Raw genomic sequence first — 22,503 nt, forward strand, 5'->3', positions numbered from 1 at the left:
AATTCAAAGGTATCCAAGAATTTCTGGGGTATGTAGTTATCTGACAGATTAGCTGATTCAACAAATGGTTAAATTTCAAGAAACTTGAAAATTGATTTCAGCTTTTTGTATTTGTTCGTAAACAAAAAGAAACAAAAGTTAGTTGAAGTTGTATTTGAGGATGTTTTGTACAAACGAGTAATATACGATGAAGAAGTTAATTGCCTCCGAATTTTTGAAGGTAATTATGATTTATTTTTTAAACTTCAAAATTGACTTATTTTGTTCTAGTTTTGTAGATGACTAATTTGCTAGGTCTTAGGAAATAAATAAATCTTGCTTGCTTGTTTTTATGTATAAAAGTGGCTGAAATGAAAGGTAAGTTATTCTTTTAGATGAATCAAAACCCAAAACAAGAACTTCTCTTTTCCCTTTTTTTAAAGTTGGGAACATAAATCCATTCTGCTCCTCTTGGAGGAATGCAGAGAGATGAAAGGGTCAGCTAGGAGAACCAAAAGCCCGGGAAAGAACAATTTTTCAAGACAATGCAAAAGTTCTTGAAGAACACGGGTCAATTTTTGATGAGAAGTAATTAGAAATAAGATTTTCCCGAAGACTGACGAACCTGAAGCCTGATTTTTTGTTTGTTTATGAATAAACTGAAGAATTTTTTTTAATTAATTTAAATAGTATAAGTAAAGTTAAGTGATGTTTAAACGGTAGACATGTACATTCAAGAGGACACAAGCGTCCACAGGTGTTTTTTTTATCAAAACCCACCTTTGTCTATCAACCCCTACGCTCACCTCCCCGCGGTGACCATCGGGTGCCTAGTACCTCAACTGGAGATTGGGTTTTAACCCCAGTGGACAATTGTTGAGAGACGGGGTGAGAGGTGTTTCCACTAAGGCACCGCTCCTTATCCAGACGGCAGCGGACGAATTCTCGAGATGGAATCAAAGCTGGTGTCAACATTAAGGTTGAACTACTTAGTGAACACCTTACAGGGCTTCTACGACTTGTTCGGAGCCAAAGACAATAAGGAGCGGTTTATCTGGCTCCCCGTACTTGGAGTTATACTAATGACTTCAAGGTTGGGGGTTGTGCCGTCGGGGTGACTTCCAGACCACGTAAAAAATACATTAGTTGCGAAACACCAACAAGACTCGGAAAAGACTGCGATATATACTACGGTGACTGCTGCGACCGAGAACAAAGACAGCTCCTATTTGGGTGTGAATTTGTTGCTGGACTCGGGCAAAAACAAAAAAGTCTTGAGTTTCAATAGTTTGGGCGAGCGCATTACGACAATCCTAATCAAGGCCAAATTCGACAACATAATCCTAATATGCGCACATGTCCCAACAGAGGAGAAAGTTGAAGACACCAAAGACATATTCTTTGAGCTCTTGAGCAAAACTTATGAGCAGTGCCCTGGCTATGGCTATGACATTAAAATTGTCTTAAGAGATTTAAACGCCAAACTAAAAAGAGAAGACATCTTTGGTGGCACAATCGGGATGTACAGCCTACACGACAACACCTCCGACAATGGATTTAGGCTGGAAGCTAGTACGGCTACGGATATCCCAGTCCAAGTCAAAACAAGAAAGTGCTGTTAGAAGTTTCAACGTTAGACGGCTACAATCGCAAGAGACTGCCATATCCTTTTCCGTTCTAGTCTCTAATAACCTCTTAAGGAGTCGTATGCGGCCTGCATTTAGCGTTGAAAACCAGTGGCAACATTGCCTTGCAGCCATCTTAGATGCCGCCTCTGAAGTGCTAGGTTTCACACGGCCATCACAGCGAAACCCCTGGTTTGACGACGAATGCCGGCAAGCGCACGCAGCAAAACAAGAGACATACAAAACGACGCTGCACAGGAAAACGGGAGCTGCTTGTGAGCTCCACGAGCAGGAAAGGAGTGAGGAACACCGGCTTCTTAGATGGAAAAAAAGAGAGCACGAGAAGCTCGGGATCGAGGAGATAGAGGGATGTCACAACATGAATGAGGTTCGTTAATTTTACCAAAAGGTAAAAAAACCTCCCAAGGGTACCAGCCACAACCGAAGCCTGTAAAGACGATCAGGGGAACATCGTAGTAGAACCATAGTCGATGCTGAGAATATGGAAAGATCACTTCTCCAAATTATATAACGGCGATGACGAACCGAATTTCGCTGTAAGGGAGATAGAACCACTTAACCTAGGCGACGAAGATCAACAATGCCACCGACCCGACCTCGACGAAGTGAATAAAGCTGTATCTTAACTGAAGTCAAGCAAATCTGGCACTACGGCAGATGTTGGCAAAAACAAAGGAGCTTCAAATCGATAAACAACATCTCTTTATCGATTTTAAAGCCGCGTATGACATCACCCATAGGGAAGAGCACTACAGAGTAATGTCTAGTTTTGGCATCCCTGTCAAACTTATCCGTTTGTGCAGAATGAAGATGGAGAATGCACCTAAGGTCGGAAAATATCTTACCGATGCATTTGATATCAAAAAAAGTTTTAAACAAGGCGATGCAACTTCTTCAACATCGTTCTGGAAATAATTGTGCAAAATTCAACCGTCAACACTAGAGGCACAATCTTCGAAAGGTCCATCTAATTAATCGGATACGCAGATGATATTGACATAATTGGAAGATCAAAGCGTGATGTGAAGAGATGAGCTATCAAAAAAGGACATTGAACAACGGCATCTTCGACAAAACTTCACCATGGACAGCTTTAACTTCGTGGTATTTAAGAACTTTGTCTACCTAAGCACCGCTATAAACACGTACAACGACACCAGCGCTGAAATCGAACGAAGAATAACTCTTGCAAATTGCTGCTTCTTTGGAGTTAGAAGGCAATTGAGAAGTAAGGTTCTCTCTCGAGCATCTAAAATCACCATCTATGATACACTCATTATATCGGTTCTCATTTATGGGGCTGAGGCCTGGACCCTGTCATAGAAAGATGAGAATGTCTTAGGATGGAAGTAGGAAATTCTGCGTGTGATTTTTGTTTCCGTATGCATAGATGGAGAATGGAGGAGAAAATTTAATGAAAAACTCTAAGCGCTTTACAGCGACACTGACCTAGTTCGCAGAATTAAAGTCCAACGGCTTAGATGGCTGGGTCATGTAGAGCGAATCGACATCAGCGCTCCATCCCGGAAGGTCTTCGAATGCAATCCCGAGGGACGGCGCAGAAGAAGAAGACCACGACTCAGGTGGCGCACCCAGGTGAGAGAGGACCTCAACCAATTTGGCGTGCGAAACTGGAGACAGCTAGCTAGAGTCCCAGCTGGCTGGTGACGTATGTTGGTTGAGGCCCAGGTCCGCCCCGTACTGTAGCGCCACCTTAAGTAAGTAAGTATGTTATTTTATATGTGTTTCTTTTTTCGTGAGTTTCAAGGCGTCGGCAGATTCATTTTTACGGCAGCCGTCTAAACAGTGTATCCAAAGTTGCGACTTGTAATAGTACACACCCGTTAAAATTACCGTAGTGGTCTAGGTCTTCATTAGATCAAATGCAGTTTGTGTTGAAGCTTTGCATTTTATAAGTTTAGATATTCTTTCATTGGATACTTGGAAAGTATCACTTAACATTGACAGTGAGGTTTTGTTTCATTGAATTTTATGGTAACGTAAACGGGTTTCATCTCAAATGTTTCCAATGCAAAAGTGGCATATGTGGGTTACACCATTTCTGGTCTAAGAAAAGTTCCGTGCAGAAACGTTTTTTCAGCATTTTTGATTTGATTTAAAGAAGCATTTTTCGAGGCTTCACGCGTCTCTCTTGTAAAATTTAGGTTTTTTTCCTGTTGCCGGGTCATTTTTGACGTACAAACCCCCAAGCCGTAGGGCTATGGGTTTAGTGCTGCAATTTTTGTGTCCTAGCGAGTCATAACATTGGGCCAACGGTTGTTTCCAACACAAAATCAAGTTGTGTAGTGATAATTGCTTAACTTTTGCATTTGACGTTTTAATAACGAATGACGAGATCAGATAAATTAAATCCCTTTCTGTACGATGGCGCAGCTACAATATTATTGTTAAATAACGTTTATGTCTGTAAAACCAAATGCACCTAGATCAATCACAAACTGTCAGATCTATAATCTTTCTAAAAAATCTTTATTTACAAAATTCTACGGCAAGGCAGTTTATGTTTAATCAAATCGATAACTTGCAAATTTTTAAAAAGTCATTCTCAAAAGAACATTTATGAGATACAAAATTTTTCTTTTCTATCTCTCTTCGAGAAACAAAAACTGGCCGCCATCAAAATGATTTCTTCTTCATGCAAATGTAGGAAAATATATTGTTCGTTCTGTTTATTTTTGGCATTTCCTCAAACTATTTTATTTCAATTTTCAACAAAATTATTGTTAGTTTAAGTCGCCTCCACCGCACCGCGAGCTCCTTCCGAATCTGACTCTCAATCTCATCTTCTTCCATCATAGGGAGCTTTATGAATATAAACTCATTCAGCAAATAGCGACATCTGGAATGAATCCTTTAAGGAATATTTTTATGGAGCGTTATTGCTTTGGAAACATTTTCCCTGCCATTGAGGAAATGTACACTGGAAAAAATTGTACACAAAATCAAGGAACTGGGATTTTTTTAACGATTTTTAACTAGGGTTTGTGCCGATAAGGCTTTCATAAGCTGTTGGATCCCTGTTTGTTGACTTGGTCTCATTTAAGTTTCATGAATCGTTTTCATTCAGTAACATTACGAGTTTTTTGAAATGAAATTTTAAAAACGTTTCTAATAATCATATAAATAAAGTGTCTTCATTTTTTCAGTGTACTCAGATCAAAGACTCATCTCCATTGCATGCCGATTGCTCACATTTTCGTAGCAAAGCTAAGTTACTCTTTCATAGCTAAGGGAAATTCTATTTTTTCCGTTTCAACTTTTCTGGCTTGGTTAAAAAAGAATATTGGTACGGTGTTGAGAAAATAAAGGAAAGAAACGGCGCGCTTCCATAAATCAAATAACTGATAAAAAAATGTGAATAAAATGATATACGGCTTAGCACGAATTTGATTACCTTGATAGCTGTGGGGTGAAATTTGCCATAAAGCAAAGGCAGTTTGATGTAAACTTACAAAAACTCCCCCACATTGGTGCGCCTTTTTTGGACGCGACTGATGTTTAAGGCTTTGAAAAGCAAACATTCTAAAGGGAAAGTTTAAAATTACTTACACACGTGAGAGCAATGACAAATATTATGTGTATCTTACCTTTATAAGGAATGGAGTTTTCCAAGTGAAGCGTTGAAATACGATAATCTCGAGCAGAAAAATACACATATGACCTGGCGTGCCTATACCCAAATCGAGTAATGTGAAATGTCAAAATTTAGGTAAGGTATACCTACATTAGGTTGGTATTACAGGGGTATATTTTACTGTGATTAGAGAGATTAAAGGGAATATATATCCTTAAATTAACGTAATTTTCAAAATCTTTTATCTTCCTATTTCTCTTAACGCAAAAAATGTAAAGTTCGAAAAGCCCTTCAACATTAATATGTTTAATTACGTACCTCCTTCAACATTTGGGTAAAATAATATTTCTAACATAAAATATTGAGGAATCAGTTATATCTATCATTGCAAATTAAAAAGTTATTAAACGAGTCGAATTTCATATGTTAAACAGTTTTATTCCAACCGGGAAATGCTTAATTCTATTTATTTGTTTCCAATGACAGAAAGTTTAAATGATAACCAACCTGTCAAAACATTCCAATGAAAATATTCGATGATAAAAACCAATTAAATCAAGCATAGAATTGACATTTAAGCAGCATTTACATGAGCGCACCTAACGAACGACCAATGAATTACAAAATGTGAGTTTGAAGTGGTTCATGCACATGACAGTGCTGAATGCACCCACAAACATGATGGCACTTGAATGCAATATAAACGAAACAACATGCGATATGTGAACTACCACAGAGTCTCTCTCTCTCTCGTTTTTCCAGCATATTCCTCTTTTCTTAAACTTAAAAACCATTATTCATATCTATTATTCTTTTTTCAACGCCATTATCTGGAGGTCGCGACTGCATTTCGTATTGAATAATTTATATTGTAAAAACTTATATTTTAAAGTAAAGTTATTAACAAAATTAAGAGTTAAGCATTTAATAAATTTCCGTTTCTTCATTCATTAAAAGAAGCATCAAGAACGGAAAAAGTTTATATACGTTTGAAGACATATTTAATCACAAATTTTTGACATAGCGATATTTGATTTATGATGCATACCTTTACTTTTGAATATCATATATTAATAAGTTTAATTGTAGTTTATACGAACTATCAAACTATAATCGCGTTCCACATAATCCACTCTTGCAACGAATAAAATAATCGCGCCTACTTAACCTAGTTGCGAAGCACCAACAAGCCTCGGATACGGACGGATTTACTGTTGACAACCAACGCAAACGAATAAAGGACAACGAACTTCGGATATGCACATGGAATGTTAGGTCCCTTAACAGACCGTGTGGCCGAAGAATAAGCGGAGGCTCTAGAACGATATAAAGCAGATATCACCGCCATCCAGGAAATACGATGGGATGGGCCGGGCAAAAAGAGGATGAAAAACTGCGATATTTACTATGGTGACTGCTACCACGAAAACCAACAGCGCTTACTTGGATGCGGATTCGTCATCGGAGCCAGATGGGGCAAGAAGTCTTGAGCTAAAGGTGCATCAATGAGCGCCTCATGACCATATGCATCAAGGCTAAATTCGGCAACATTAGCCTGATATGCGCGCACGCCCCCACAGAAGAGAAAGACGAAAGCACCAAAGATATGTTCTTCGAGCTCTTAGACAAAACATATGAGCAGTGCCCTAGCTACGATATTAAAATAGTCCTGGGCGATTTTAATGCCAAGCTAATAAGGGAAGACATCTTTGGTGGAATAATCGGGAAGAACAGCCTGCACGACAACACTTCCGACAATGGATTCAGGCTCATAGATTTTGCTGCGGGGCGAAATGTCATGGTAGCCAGTACGCGTTTTCCACACCTCAACATCCACAAAGGAACTTGGACTTCTCCAGATCAATCTACCGTCAACCAGATTGACCATATTGCGATCGACGTCAGACACGCTTCTAGCATCATGGATGTTCGAATTTTCTGAGAGCTAACATTGACTCGGACCACTACCTCGTTGTAGCCAAGGTAGCACTTCGAATTTCCAGACCCAAGGCAAAACAGGGAGGTGCTGGGAGAAGATACAACGTCGAACGGCTACAATCGCCAGAGATCGCCAAATCCTTTTCCGACCGAGTTAAATGCAGCCAAACAAGAGGCACGCAAAGCGGCGGCGCTGCATAAAAGGACGAGAGCTGCTCGTGAGCTCTATGAGCAGAAGAGGCGAGAGGAACGCCGACTTCTCAGAAGGAAAAAGAGAGAGCATGAGAAGCGTGCGGTCGAAGATGTTGAGAGGTATAAAAGCAGGAATGAGGTTCGAAAGTTTTATGAACAGGCGAAACGAAATTCACAGGTACATAAAACTAGAACCGAAGGCTGCAAAGACGAAAGTGGAAACATCATAGTGGAACCGCAGTCAATGCTGAGGATATGGAAGGACTACTTCTGCAGACTGTATAACGGCGACGAAGACAGAAGATATAGACGACGAAAGCCAAAAATCCCGTCCTCCCGACTTAGACGAAGTAAAGATTGCCATCTAAGTTGAAGTCTAATAAAGCCACTGGAGCGGATGGCTTCAATGCTGCTTTAAAACAGCTGGAGATAAATTGGTTAGGATCTTGCAGCGACTTATCTGTAAGATATAGTTGGAAGTAAGCATGCCCGATAAATGGAACCTCGAATTTACCATCTGCACCGCCAGCCAAGTAATCCGCCCGTGAGGGACTCGCCAAACAACAATGCTGGACACCGCACCGTGGTGTATAGAGTTTGCATACCTGTGCACTATTAAATTAATAATGAATTAATGGAATTAATTAGCAGTAGGGAGTTTTGTTGACCATTTAATGGTTATGTGCGAAAATGAATGAAAGTAACAAAAATGACATTTGACATTCGGTACCACCTGGCTTGATTGTGTTCCACAATCCACACATCGGAACTAAAAAGTCGACTGAGCGGTTAAATGAAACCGTTCAGAAGATCCGGTAGCTAATCAAAAATCTCTTTTAAAGAAATTCATTTCAGGCGAATTACATTAGGAAATTTAGATCTGGACGAACTAAGGAGTATGGCACATCAATCGAAAGGGAATTTAATGCCGAATACGAAGAAACGATTATATAGTCGATTAGTTGTGACCTGCGGAAAATTAATTTGGTGACAGCTGGACAGAAATGGCAGGAAACTTCCAGGAGCTCGACAGTGGAGATTGGAAAACACGGAAAATCACTTGAAGACAGTGGATGCCCTATAAAAGAACACTGCATCTTGGAGGAAGAGTCAGTTGATTTGGCTACTTCTGAAATTCTGGCGACTTAACTTAAATAAAACAAAAACATTAAACAAATCCTCTCGGGAACCGCAATTAAACAATTTGTAATTATTTGTCTTTTTTTTTCTTTTGTCGTTCGCCCTAGGTTCGCTTTTGTAACTGTTTGTCCTGAAAAAAGGAGACCCTATAAACTGCTCCAACTATAGAGGAATTAGTCTACTTAACATCGCCTACAAAATCTTCTCTACCGTAATATGTGAACGTCTAAAGCCCATCGTCAACAACTTGATAGGTCCTTAGCAGTGTGGTTCTAGACCAGGAAAGTCCACAGAAGATCAAATATTCACATTACGGCAGATCCTGAAAAAATCCAAGAACACCAAATCGACACCCACCATCTTTTTAAATCGATTTCAAGGCCGCATATGACAGCATCTACAGGGACGAGCTGCATAGAGCCATGCCCAGTTTTGGCTTCCCTGCCAAACTCTTCCGTTTGTGCAGGGTGACCATGGAGAATTCACGCTGCTTCATAAAGGTTGGAAAGAGCTTTACAGAACCTTTCAATATCAAAAAAGGCCTTAGACAAGGTGATGCGCTGTCATTTGATTTTTTTAACATCGTACTTTAAAGAATAGTGCACAGCTCACACGTCAACACTTTCAAAAGTCTGTTGATGATGCTGATGACATTGACATAATCGGAAGGACTCAATGTGATATCAATGAGCCTTTAAAGAGTATTGAGGCAGAGGCGACAAAAATGGGCTTAGCAGTTAATGAAGGCAAAACGAAGTATATGCTGTCGTTAAGAAAGAACCTACAAAACCGACGTTTTGGTCAAAACGTCACTATCGACAGACGTAACTTTGAGGTAGTCAAGGACTTCGTCTACCTGGGCTCCGCTGTAGACGCAGAAAATAATACCAGTGCTGGGATTAACCGAAGAACAACTCTTGCGAATCGCTGTTTCTTTTGGCTAAGAAAACAAATGATCAGCAAATTCCGCTCTCGAATTACCAAGGTGTCATTATATAAGACCCTTATCATCCCCGTCCTGCTTTACGGTGCATAAGCATGGACTATGGCAAAAGCGGATAAAAGCACCTTGGGTCGTTTCGAGAGAAAGTTCTTCGTGTGATCAACGGTCCCGTATGCATCAAAAGAGAGTGGAGGAGAACATGAAACGACGAGCTGTAAGGGCTAAGTTCAACGATTAAGATGGCTGGGGCAAGTAGAGCGCATGGAAACCAATTCTCCCACCCGGATAGTCTTCGATTCCACACCCACAGGACAGCGCAGTATAATGTGACGGCGAATCAGGTGGCGCGCACAAGTGGGAAGTGACCTCACCCAACTTGGAGCGTGAAACTGGAGACTTTTAGCTAAGGACCGAGTTAGATGGAGAAGTTTGTAGGGTAAGGCCCTAGTTGACACATGACTTTAGCGGTTTAAGGAAGTAAGTAAGAATCGTGTTCATTGAAAGGCATTGTCTTTAACAGTTATTCAATTAGTTGGCTATGGATACGACTTAACTCATCGGCTTGTCCAAATAAGTCTGTGTGAGCAGGCAAAACGCGTCTTAAATTGAATGATGGCAAAACAAAGTTTATACAAAAAAAGCCCCATCTGTCCACCAATTAAGGCAAAAATTCAGTGTTAGTTTAGTAATTTCCAGATAGTCAAGGAATAAACACAAGAAGAACGCCAACTACTTCGGTGTTAAATACTCCTTACTCGAAAGACAAAGTGCATACCATACAAAAGTTTAATTTAAAGAGTTCTACTCTTCGGCGCCGAGTGCTGAACGAGAAGTTCAAAAGGACGAATTAATATTGAACACTTTCGAGAGAAAAATCCTTTGTCGAATATTTCGTCTTATACCTATGCTAAGAGGGGGAATGGGGGAAAAGACTCAATCGTGAACTGTACAATCTTTATTAAGAAGTGGATGTCTCAGCCACAGCAGAGAAAATCTTCGGATCCCAGCCCTCAGGTTGAAGACAATGAGAAAGACCGATCCTCCGCTACAAAGACTCAAGAGTGGTTGGTCTCGCCGCCGGCTGGAGTACAAGAAAAATTATGTCGCAAGAGAAGATCAAGGGGAAAATGGAAAGGGGAAAATGTATATTAGAAACATTTTGATTTGTAGCAGATTAAAAGGAATCGCAAATGGTGGCATGCTTCGGTGTCCCAGGCATCAACCCTACAGCATTAAGAATTGTTTAGATGATCAAGTTAAAAAAAAACAACATTAACTTTACAAAATGCAATCAAATAGTGAAACGTAAGCTAAAGATTAAATGTTGGCAAATTCAAAACTAAATGTCTAGGACCACGCAATGGAATTCGCTCAGGGATCAATCTCAATAAATTGCTTAAACATAGTTCACATACACAAAGGGTACACCTAAATAAGTGTGATTCTCTTATACACGCTGTAAATGTCTTTCTATATAAATAGATTAGGAAAGATAGAGTGAGGTGGAGGAATCATCAATCAATCCGTTTAAAGCCAACAAATCCAAAAACCATGTCTATACCTGAATCTGAATGGGGCCACAGGCATACCAAAAGAAGTGTCGAGTTATCCAATATCAGCTCTTGAGAGCTCGGTGGTTGGTATTGGCATCATCCTTAAACACGGATGAGCTTGAAGCGATAATGTAGATGGCGACGAAACGGTTTTGCTACTTTATTATACAATTTACTTGAAATTGAAGGACTGCTGGCGATGGTGTATATATATTTCCCCACTAGAGAGGGGTGTGATAAAACGCCGGAAGCTCTTTTTTTTCATAGCTTGCTTAGAGGAATAGAGGAAGTTTAAGAAATAAAGTAAAGGTATCCTACACTACATACAACATAGCTACATATTTGGTGAAGATTTTAAGAGAATTAATAGCTAACCTTTAAGGATTCGCACATTAGCTATGCATGAGATTTGAAATTCCAGACATAAATTATTCAATCCTTCGTCGATAATGGATTTGGATTCTATTAGTCCTTTATTCTGTCTTATTTTTTTATTTGTATTTTTATTTCGAGGAAATTATTTAATAGTGTTGATGGCAAATGTGGTAAATTGGCAATAGTTTTGAAGGAATTTCAAACGGTATGAAACTTATAATTAAGACAAGAAAAATCTGTGGTATTTATTTGACAAGTAAACGCTGTCCTGGAACTACAACCATCAAACGCAATGCTTAACTTGACTTACTTAAGCTGCATTGGGCTGTGTTCCTAATATTCAGCTCGCTTACTCCTTTTTCACACTAGAACTTTTCTTTTTGAACTTAACCCAAAATTTAACTCTCAAAACATTAATATTTTCTTACGACTTTATTTTTTCCACTTTTAAAGGTATACCTCCCTTCGAAGCAAGCATCGGATTCGTTATATCAAATTCAAGTGGAACTGGAGTTTTTTCACAACAATGGAATTTGAAATTTCTTATCAACAATGCAAGTCCAACACTGACTTGCATCTTTGCAAATCTCAAACCAATACAATTTCGTGGTCCATCACCAAATGGTAGCCAAGACATAGGGTGTCGCTTTTGAATTTCCTCTGGAGTAAAACGTTCAGGATCAAATTTATCGGGATCTGGATATATTTCGGGATCGTTTTGAATAGCATGACTTTGGATCAATATCAGCATTCCCTTTGGTATGACGAAGTTAGGATTGCTAGTTTGATATTCGTTGCAGCATTTTCTCACTAAGGTGACATTGATGGCGTATTTCCGCAGAGTTTCTAGAAAGAAGAAAACAAAATTATTCATATATTTATTTTTTTAGTAAAACAACAGTAGGTAATAACCTTTTATAACTTTATCCAGGTATGGCATTTCGTTCATATTCTCATAAACAAAATGATCATCGTTCTTATCGAAACAGGCATCAATCTCAGCTCTCAGCTTGACTTGGATCTCCTGGTTGAGAGCCAATTCGTACAAGGCGAAAGCCATAGTTGCAGAAGATATCTCAAACCCAGCTACAAAGAAAATAAATGCCTGAGCTGCAATCTGGTCCACAGTCAGTCCAGTGCCGGAATTCTTCAATTCTATCATCAAGCCCATAAAGTCATTCCGTTTGACTGAGTTCTTCTCCCGATAGTCCACAGTTTGCCTTACAATACGCATAAAGAACTCATGAATATCGTCATTAATTACCCGCAAACCCAGCTTCCTCGCTATCTCAGGGAATCCAATCATAAAACCCTCAACGATACTGCTGTGTCTTGATTTTGTAAAAGCTCCCACAGCAACGGTACGAAATTCTACGTTGGGATCTTTTAAGCTATTGCAATCAATTCCAAACGCACATGTTCCGATGACGTCAGTTGTGAATCGCGCCAATATGTCTTTCATTTCAACAACTGAATCCTTTTCAATTGTATTACTAAGCACTTGTAGAAGTTCATCACCAACATTTAAAATTATGGGCAGCATAAATTTCATTTTGCCCGATGTAAAAGTTGGTGACATTTTATTGCGCATTGCGCGCCATTTCTCACCTTCCAACGAAAATAAGTGAGCCGATAGTGGATCATCGCGTTCGTTGCAGTAAACTCCACGATCAGTGAAGTTATTGAAGTCTTTGATGAGAATATCACGAACCAGGTCAAGATCTAACACCAGAATAGCTGGATTTATGTAGAAGTACATTCCAACAAATGGTCCACAGCCTTTGAATTTCTGGTAGTATTCCTGCATTATGTCCCGTAAAAGGCGTGTTTTCATAAAGCCCTTAATGTTGCCATAGGGAATAATTGGCTTTTCGTGCGGAATTCCACGACGTTTCCAGTAGGTAAACCTTCGTTGGATGAAAATTCCCAATAAAATCGCAATAGTTATTAAGAGACACGCAAATGTGGCGATAAAAACCATAATTTTTCACTTAAGACCTTGTTCACCGTTGAGTGTTAAATTAGAATTAAAATACATAGCACGTCAATTTGCTGAAAAAAGAAGCTATATACAAATTTTGCTCAAAGCTTTCAATTGATAAGTTAAAAGCTTTTTGAAAAAAACGTACTCTAAAAATAGCTCAATTAGAATTATGAATAAACTTGTACACTGGTTAAATGCAGTGTTTACTAATTGATTAATTGTTGACTATAGACCAAAATAAAGTTTTGTTATTACTAAATACGATTCTTCAAATTCAATTAATCGTCTTCGCCACTTTGAGTCCCGGAACTGCGTTTTGTAAAATAAAGCACCGAATGACGTTATTGAATTATATGATTGCAAAATATTGTTTTCATAAAAAGAATTATTTCGGATCTTCAAACATTAGGTAATTTCATCAAGGCTGACTTAAATGACGTTGCCATAAACGATTTTTTTCACTTTGACTGCCATGTCGTACGTTTTCGTGCGACACCTCATAATTCCCCAGAAGCCACGTCGCACATTTTCGTGCGACACCTAGTACTTCAGTTCAGGCCATGTCGTACGTTTTTGTGCGACAGTATATGGGATTTTGTATGGGTTTCGGATTGTGTGGTTTCTGGTGAATATTTTGGTCTAAATTTCGTGGCTGTAGGATAACTTTTTAGGAAAATAAATAAGAGTGAAATTTCTTCTTCGTGTTTGTTCATATACTTCATTTTTATAACTTTTTATTATTCAGAAAAAAAAAAATTAAAAAAAATAACAATATTATTTCATTCAAAAAATTAAGTTAAAATTAAAAATTAATTGGTTCACTATTACTTATTCTAAAATTTGTTTCAAAATTCCCAAAGATTCAGGTTTACTGTCTAAAAAGAAATCAGTTGAAATTAACTAATTTGAAGATATATTTTATGTAAATTACCTTTTTGAATGTGAATATTTTGGAAAGCAAGTAACGCATAGCTGGGGTTTGTTGGGGCACTCTGGACAAAATGTTGTTTTCTTTTTATGCTGTTCATAGCAGTTTTTCTATCAGAGGATTTTTTTGTTTGGGCATAACACAAAACGCAAGCCGGTCTTATGGTTTTACCATTTGCATCCTTTCTTTTTTCAATATAATGTTTCTTTGAAGCAACGGGTTGTGGAGAAAGAAGGTCCAATAATCCTTCAGCAACGTGCTCCCGAAATTTTCTAATTTGCATAACACTTTTAGTGGCTTTTTTGTAAACTAAAAAAACCCTTACAACTGCCATTCCGAGCAAAAATTCAATGGCAACTTTTCTGTACCACTTGAGACCTCTTCTCAGTGTCGTAGCATATGAAGCCATTTGATCCGATAGATCAATGCCCGACTTGCCTTGGTTATATTCAATAATAGCAAGAGGCTTTTCACGATTTCCCTGGCGTCGGTTTATTCTCCTGCCTCTACTGGTTGATGGATTATTTGGGTCAGGAATCGATTGGTCAGATACGGCAGCCATAACAGGAGCATGTTTTGTCGATAGCATCCTGACATCTTGGGTGTCCTTCCACTTTAGAACAACAATGCCGTTTTCTTCCTCACGTGCTACCATTTCTCCTCTCTTTAGCTGTGCATTCATAACCTCTTTTGAGCAGAATTTTTAGTTCGCTCGAAGTGTCCCAACTACATGCGTTTTTTGGTCAAGCATGGAGCGTGCCAGTTCGTAGCTCGTATAAAAATTGTCAACAAATAGAGTGCGACCTTCAACTTTCAATAAAGAACTTAGTTCTTCACAAATATTTTTTGCCAAACCAACTTCTCGAACACCTGTTGAGCTTTTGCCGGAGTAAATTTTAGTAGACCAAGTGAATCCTTTTGTCGAGCGAAGTTTTAATAACTTAATACCATAAGGATGAGCTTTGTTTGGTATATATTGTCGGAAGACTAGGCTGCCTCTCCAAGGAATTACCGTTTAATCTATGACCATATTTTCTCCGGGTATAATCACCCTCTGAAACTTCGTCTGCAGAATGTCCAGAAGAGATTTTATTTTTCCAATTCTATCTCCTGCCGCTATGGACGTGTTGTCAGTAAAATCAATAAAATGAATGAAGTTTAGAAGAAGTTGAAACCGATTTCTGGACATAGTTTGAGCAGGAATGCCAAAATTGTAAAGATTTTTCTCGACCAATAGTCTTCCAACAATCCCACCTTTACAAGGCCCATCCACAGTAAAAGCCCGAGGAATTTTCTTATCTCTGTGGCGTTTGTCGGAACCCATTTCTTCTTTCTTGATGCACGAGTTATTGGAACGCGATGTATTTGCTGCTCTGCATACCTATTTGTTTCCAAAACTATAAGTTGTATAACCTCCTCATCATCCTCCTGATTGTTGAAGGCACGTCTATTCTAGAATTCACCTTCTAGAATTTCCGCATCAACCGCGTTAAAATCTTCATGTTCCGAGTCAGTATCTGAGTTAGGATCATCGTTTGGTAGCCAATTATCATCAAAGTTCAAAATCGTCGCTTGAAAAATCTTCGTCACTTTCTTCCATTTCTGGTTCCCTTCCCACCTCATTTTCATTCAAATTTTGTCTTTCCATTTCAAATGCTTATTTTTCAGAAACCTATAACTGTACGAATATTATGACAACTTGCGCAATCACTTATGTAACACTTACTAAAAACACAGGAGATAATACGAGACAACACGAAGAAACTACTGTCGTACGTTTTTGTGCGACGTGGCTCCAACAAGTATAATTTATTTTATGGGGCCACGTCGTACGAAAGCGTGCGACACACAAATACCGTGTCTAGTCTGTGCGTTCGGGAAGATTTTTTCGTCGTGAATTATGTCAGGAACACAGATTATACAGAAAATTAAGTGTGTACATTTTGGTACACATAAAGTACATATATCACCAACCAATAACGCTAGCGACTTTTTTTTATAATTTGCAAACACAACAAGGGGTTATTAATAACCTGTACTTACTTTAAATTAGGTGGCGCAACAATCCGTTTGAGAACAAGGGACTAGTGACTGACAACTCTCAACCATTCCTGTGCGCTAGTACTGTTGTCTTTACTTACTTACCTTATTAAGGTGCCGCTACAGTCCGGGGCGAATCTGGGAATCAACCGACATGCGTCTCCAGCCAGCTCGGTCCCTGGCTAGCTGCCTATAGTTTCGCACGCTAAGTTGGTTGAGGTCTTCACCCCCTGAGTGCGCCATATGAGTAGCGGTGATCCTCTACTGCGCCTTCCCTCGGGATTGGATTCGAAGACCTTAAAGGCGGGAGCGATCTAAGCCGTTGGACTTTAATTCTGCTAACTAGGTTAGTGTCGCTGTACAGCCCTTACAGTTCGTCGTTATATCTTCTCCTCCATTTTCCATCTATGCGTACGGGACCGAAAATCTCCCGAAGAATTTTTCTCTCGAAGCATCCTAAGACGCTCTCATCTTTCTTTAACATTGTCCAGGCCTCAGCGTCATAAATGAGAACCGGGATGATGAGTGTCTTACAGATGGTGATTTAGGATGCTCGAGAGAGGACTTTACTTCTCAATTGTCTTCTAAGTCCAAAGAAGCAGCGGTTTGTAAGAGTTATTCTTCGTTTGATTTCAGCGCTGGTGTCGTTGTCTGCATTAATAGCGGTGCCTAGGTAGACAAAGTCCTTAACTACCTCAAAGTTATAGCTGTCCATGGTGACGTTTTGTCCAAGACGTCGTCGTTCAGTGTCCTTTTTTGATGACAGCATATACTTGGTCTTGCCCTCATTGACCACCAAACAATTCTTCTTCGCTTCCGTCGCAATGCTCAAAAACGCTCCACTGACATCACGCTTTGATCTTCCAATTATGTATATAATAATATCATCTGCGTATCTGAGTAATTGGATGGACCCTTGAGATTGTGCCTCTAGTGTTAACGGCGTTTCCAGAACGATATTGAAGAAGTCGCATCACAGTGCATCGTCTGGTCTAAAACCTTTTTTGACATCAAATGCATCAGTGAGATCTTTTCCGACCTTGATAGAGCAGCGTGCATTCTCCATCGTCATTCTGCATCCCTGATCCTCATCGCCGTTATTTAATTTGGAAAGTGGTCTTTCCATGTTCTCAACATAGACTGCGGTTCTACTACGATGTTTCCTTGATCGTCCTTACAGGCTTCGGTTCGTGGCTGGTACCCTTGGGAAGTTTTTTAGCACTTTAGAGGCTTCATCTCTGATGGCTGCAAGGCAATGTTGCCACTGGTTTGCAATGCTTAATGCAGGCAGCATAGGACTCCTTAAGAGGTTATTAGAGACTCGATCGAACTTCTAACAGTACTTCCTTGTTTTGGTTTGGACCGGAAATCCGTAGCCGTACCTTGGCTACAACGAGGTAGTGGTCCGAGTCAATGTTGGCCTTTCGGAATGTTCGGATATCCTGTATACTGGAGAAGTGTCGTACGGTCATCGCAATATGGTCAATCTGGTTGACGGTTGATTGGTCAGGAGATTTCCATGTCCCCTTGTTGATATTGAGATGCGTGCACTGAAATCGACCAGCCTAAATCCGTTGTTGGAGGTGGTGTCGTGCAGGCTGTATCTCTTGATTATGCAACCAAAGTCTTCTCTTCGTAGCTTGGCATTAAAATCTCCTAAGACAATTTTAATATCATAGCCAGGGCACTGCTCATATGTCTTGTCCAAGAGCTCGAAAAATATGTCTTTGGTATCTTGAGCTTTCTCCTCTGTTAGGGCATGCGCGCATAACTTAAGATGTTACAGGCAGGCATTGAACCCAAGACCTCTGGCATGATAGTCCAACGCACTCATTATCATTCCATGGGTACTACAGAATACTGTTTATAAAAATATCGATAAATCAAGGAAGGGCATGAAACATTGCTGTGGTTTTCGATTGAAATAAATACTTCTGTTATAGTTCTATCGCCCTTTTTTGAATTCTTTTCAAGAGATTTATACTTGTTGTTGGGGACCTGCCCAAATATGCAAGTTATTTAAGCTTGGTGCTAAACTCTATCAAATGCTTTTAAAATATCAAGACAATAATATTACTTTCCCCGAGACGAAGTCAAGGTTTGTTCCACTGTTCGGTGAAATAAACCATGAGATCAGCAGTGGACATATTGGTACGAAATCCATACTTACTTACTTACTTAAGAGAGAGGTGGGGAGTGGTGTTTCCACTTAGGCACCTCTCCCTATCTAGACGGCAGCGGAGGAATTCCCGAGATGGAATCAACGATGGCGTCTACAGTTCCAGTAAGGGGGTTCACCCTTTTAAGTTACAGGTTGGACAAATGCAGTTTTCCACCTACTTGCCAGCATTGAAGAGTTCTTCAGAACAATAAGGGAATACTAGTCAGGCCAGCGGATTTGTGTATATCAAGGTCTTTCAGTACTCTTGCAACTACACGAGTGCCGAAGAAGTTTCGTTGCATAAAATCGTTTACGCTCTCATGACACTTTCTGGTAGCGTCGAACTAACAGGAAGCTCTGCTGCGAGCATAGAGTAAGGCATGGAAGTCTCAGCTAATTTTTTCATTGTTTGCTGCCAAATACTAATAATCTAATCTAACTGGATCAATCTCTTTTTATGCCAGTAAAAAATTAAGTTTAAAATACAATCTGCAAAATATCTTCAAAAATAATTTAACTGGGGTCAACGTTTTGCCTTGAGTTTGATTTACGTACCCGTCAAAGAATTTTACGAGCTTTTTCTAGCAACGAATACGTAGGTATTCAATTCATAGGTATTTTAGAACAATATTGTCTCAATAAAAAAGCTTTGATTAACTTTTTTTTAATATAATTTTTTTTTTGTTTATTTCCGTATCATTCCTTTGATAAATACACAAACTAATCTACCCCCACTTAAGTATCAGTAAATAAATAATCAACTGTAGATTGCAAATATTGATTATTGATTTATCAATTATGAATAAATATTCATTCAATCATTGAATTATTGGAGTTGCAATAAAAGATAATTTTATTCAATGTACACTTCTAAGAAGACATATTAAATAGATAAGAGTGGATTGTAGATAGTTTACTTCTAAATACGTTCCACACGTAAATAAATCTGACCACTTGATTTCTTCCCATCCACTGGCAAGGGATTTGCTGTTCTATCACAATCACAAGTTGTATAAAACCTGTAACTGCTAATCAACAGAATAAGAGCCACATAGATTTGCATTTTGGCAAATCTCAAGCCTATACAATGCCTCGGACCGACTCCGAATGGCAACCATGCTGCGATATTCCGTTGATGAATTTCTTCGGATCGAAACCGTTCTGGATCAAAATGGTCCGGTTCAGGATACACATCCGGATCATTTTGAATTGCTTCAATGGGAATTATTATAAGCGTCTGACTCGGAATAACGTATTTTGGATGAGACGTTTGATAATCATTTTTAGCTAAACGCAAAAGATACGGAACAACAGGATGTTTTCGAAGGCTCTCTGTAAATAAATTTAAGATTGATTTAAGTTATTCAACAATGTACGGAAAAATATCAACACTCTAACGAACCTTTAACAACTTTTTTCAAATAACGCATTTCCATCATACAATCAAAGCTTAATTTCTGTCGGAATTTTTCCATTCGGTTTGTAATTTCATCCCTCAGCTTATCTTGAACATCCTGATTTAGTGCAAGTTCATACAATGTCACGACAATAGCAGCGGTAGAGTTTTCAAAACCAGCAGAAAAATACGCAAACGTTTGTCCGGACATTTGCTCAATACTCAAGCCCCCATCAATGTTTTTCAGCTCGATCATCAAACTCAGAAAGTCATTGTGTTTGACCGAATTCTTTTCACGATATTCAATGGTTTCACGCACAATACGAATGAAAAAGTCATTCAAGTCTTCGTGAGTCTCCCGCATTCGCAACTTCTGAGCCAATTTCGGAAAACTCGATATCAAAGAATTCACTATTTTAGAATGGAGTTTCGTCCCAGATATTGATTTGATGGTTCGAAAGAAATCAGCATTTTTATCATTAAGACTGTTGCAATCCAATCCAAAGACACAATTTCCATTTACATCCGTTACATATCGTCCGATGATTTCATTCATTTCCACAGTGGAATTTTCAACATCAATAACATCATCGAGGGCTTGAACCAACTTTTGACCAATCGACAAAATCGTCAAGAACATGTCTTTCATTTTGATTCCAGAAAACGAAGGAGAAAGCTGGCTGCGTAGTTGTTTCCATTTGGTTTCGTCTAAACGAAATAAGTTTGCACTGAGTGGGTCATCTTTTTCGTTGTGGAACAAACCGCGTTCGGGAAAATTGTGGAAATCCTTGACAAGGACATCTTTTATTAAGTCAAGATCATAAAGGACAACAGCTCTATGGAGATTGATGAAAAAGCCACCAAATGGCCCAGTTGTTTTGAACTTGTTGTAGTTTCGTTGAACACTTTTACTGGTATTAGAGCTGCAATCGATGTTTCCACCGGGAAAATGTGGTTCATCATGGGGAATTTCACGGCGTTTCCAATAGGAAAAACGTCGTTTAATCAAAATTAAAGCCGTGGCAAATGCGGCTAGAAATATGTTAATTGTATAAACCCAAAGGGCCATAGCGGTGTTAGTTCCACTGATGAAAGATAGTATCTGCTATTGCCGGTCTGAATATTTAAATCAAACTAAATCATTGGTTGCATTTTGGGGAAGGATTGAATGGAGGGTTGATTTTATCAAACTTATTGCAGCTTATCAATAATCAATATAGTTCTTATCATTTCTATGCTTGTTCGGAAATTTAATAAATTTTATCCACATTTTGTTACAATCCTGATATTTGAAAAAGTGAGGAGCTGGTAAGGGTTATTTATAAAAAACATTAAACATTAAACTTCATTTCTTGTGTGTCAAAAAAATGTGGGATCAGATTTTTATGATACAGATTGATGAGATATTTATTTAAGTTTGACATTATTTTGAAGGGTATTTAAAAGCACAAATCAAAGTTCAAGAGACTAAACGCTTTTTGAACTTTGAGGACCTGTGCACATATGTGTCATGTAAGCTTGCAGTGAAACAGCGGTACGCCTGATCGGAAATAAATTGAGTTGTGTACATTTGTACAACAACTGTGACGATATCGCGAAATTACTGCCTCCAAGTCACCGTGCATAGGGTTATTGATGCGTCATTTCTTTTAAATAACAAAGTTTGTGTGATACATACTCCTTTCTTTTTATAGTCCTTTCTTTTAAAGCCGGGTGGTTTTCAAGAAAAAAAAAACTCTTTAATCTTCGGAAATAAACGATTTTACAGAATCCCTCAATAAATAGGATTTATGCAAATGTGGAACCAACGCACTCTATCCAGTTGCGCAATCCAAGGCTTCACGCGTCGAAATCGTCCTCCCCCTAATAAGGGAGTCAACAATTCTCCGTAAGACCTTCCTCTCAAAGGGACTAAAAGATCGGAGTGCCTAGGTCTCGGATACTGGCAGAACCATCATCCTGTACAACAGCAGTTTTGGTGACGTTTTTGGATTTAATAAGCTTTGACGCACTAACCATCATGTAGTACCCGTCGCATGATAGTTAGTGCGTTGGACTGTCATGGCAGAGGTCTTGGGTTCGATCCCTGCCTATGCTATCTAAAGTCTTTTCACGGGTACTGCCTCTTGCGATTAATCGACAAATTCTCCAAGAGTAACTCTTGTCATGAAAAAGTGCTTTCTCAAGTTAGCCGTTCGGATTCGGCATGTAAACTGTAGGTCCCCTCCATTCCTGACAACATTACTCGCAGACAGGAATGGTTGAGAGTTGTAAGTCACTAGTCCCTAGTTCTTAGACTGTCGCGCCACCCAATTTATTTAAGCTCTGACAGACAGACTGAAGGCTCTGCTGGCTTTGAGCAACCACCCAAATATTTCTTTTACTAAGTTGTTATTTATGAAATATTTGAAATATTAAACGGATCGTCTTTTCTTTCTAATTAATTGAATTTGGGTTAACGTTTTTCAATTGATTGATTAAACGCGGTTGCAAACGAACGTTGAACGAACGAAATGGATTTCGCTAGTCGTACTTCTTATCGTGGTCAAGTAACCAAATTAGTAAAGAGCGCGACTAGCGAAATCCATTTCGTTCGTTCAACGTTCGTTTGCAACCGCGTTTAATCAATCAAT

The 22,503-nt window shown here is 39.0% G+C and overlaps 3 protein-coding genes across 3 annotated transcripts; all 3 read right to left on the reverse strand.

Moving 5' to 3' along the window:
* Window positions 1-11,774: 11,774 nt before the first annotated feature.
* LOC129939059 (probable cytochrome P450 6a18) lies at window positions 11,775-13,403 on the reverse strand. The gene is made up of 2 exons (XM_056046925.1): window positions 12,274-13,403; window positions 11,775-12,207 (listed from the first exon to the last, which is right to left on the reverse strand). Exons 1-2 carry the CDS (start codon window positions 13,340-13,342, stop codon window positions 11,786-11,788), a joined length of 1,491 nt encoding a protein of 496 aa, XP_055902900.1. The 5' UTR covers window positions 13,343-13,403; the 3' UTR covers window positions 11,775-11,785.
* A 770-nt stretch (window positions 13,404-14,173) lies between these two features.
* LOC129940537 (uncharacterized) lies at window positions 14,174-14,928 on the reverse strand. The gene is made up of 2 exons (XM_056048916.1): window positions 14,277-14,928; window positions 14,174-14,220 (listed from the first exon to the last, which is right to left on the reverse strand). Exons 1-2 carry the CDS (start codon window positions 14,926-14,928, stop codon window positions 14,174-14,176), a joined length of 699 nt encoding a protein of 232 aa, XP_055904891.1.
* A 4,280-nt stretch (window positions 14,929-19,208) lies between these two features.
* LOC129939060 (probable cytochrome P450 6a20) lies at window positions 19,209-20,978 on the reverse strand. Its single transcript, XM_056046926.1, has 2 exons — window positions 19,877-20,978; window positions 19,209-19,806 (listed from the first exon to the last, which is right to left on the reverse strand). Exons 1-2 carry the CDS (start codon window positions 20,937-20,939, stop codon window positions 19,394-19,396), a joined length of 1,476 nt encoding a protein of 491 aa, XP_055902901.1. The 5' UTR covers window positions 20,940-20,978; the 3' UTR covers window positions 19,209-19,393.
* Between the last annotated feature and the right edge of the window lie 1,525 nt (window positions 20,979-22,503).

This window comes from Eupeodes corollae, chromosome 1 (assembly GCF_945859685.1).
Source record: "Eupeodes corollae chromosome 1, idEupCoro1.1, whole genome shotgun sequence".
NCBI lineage: Eukaryota > Metazoa > Arthropoda > Insecta > Diptera > Syrphidae > Eupeodes > Eupeodes corollae.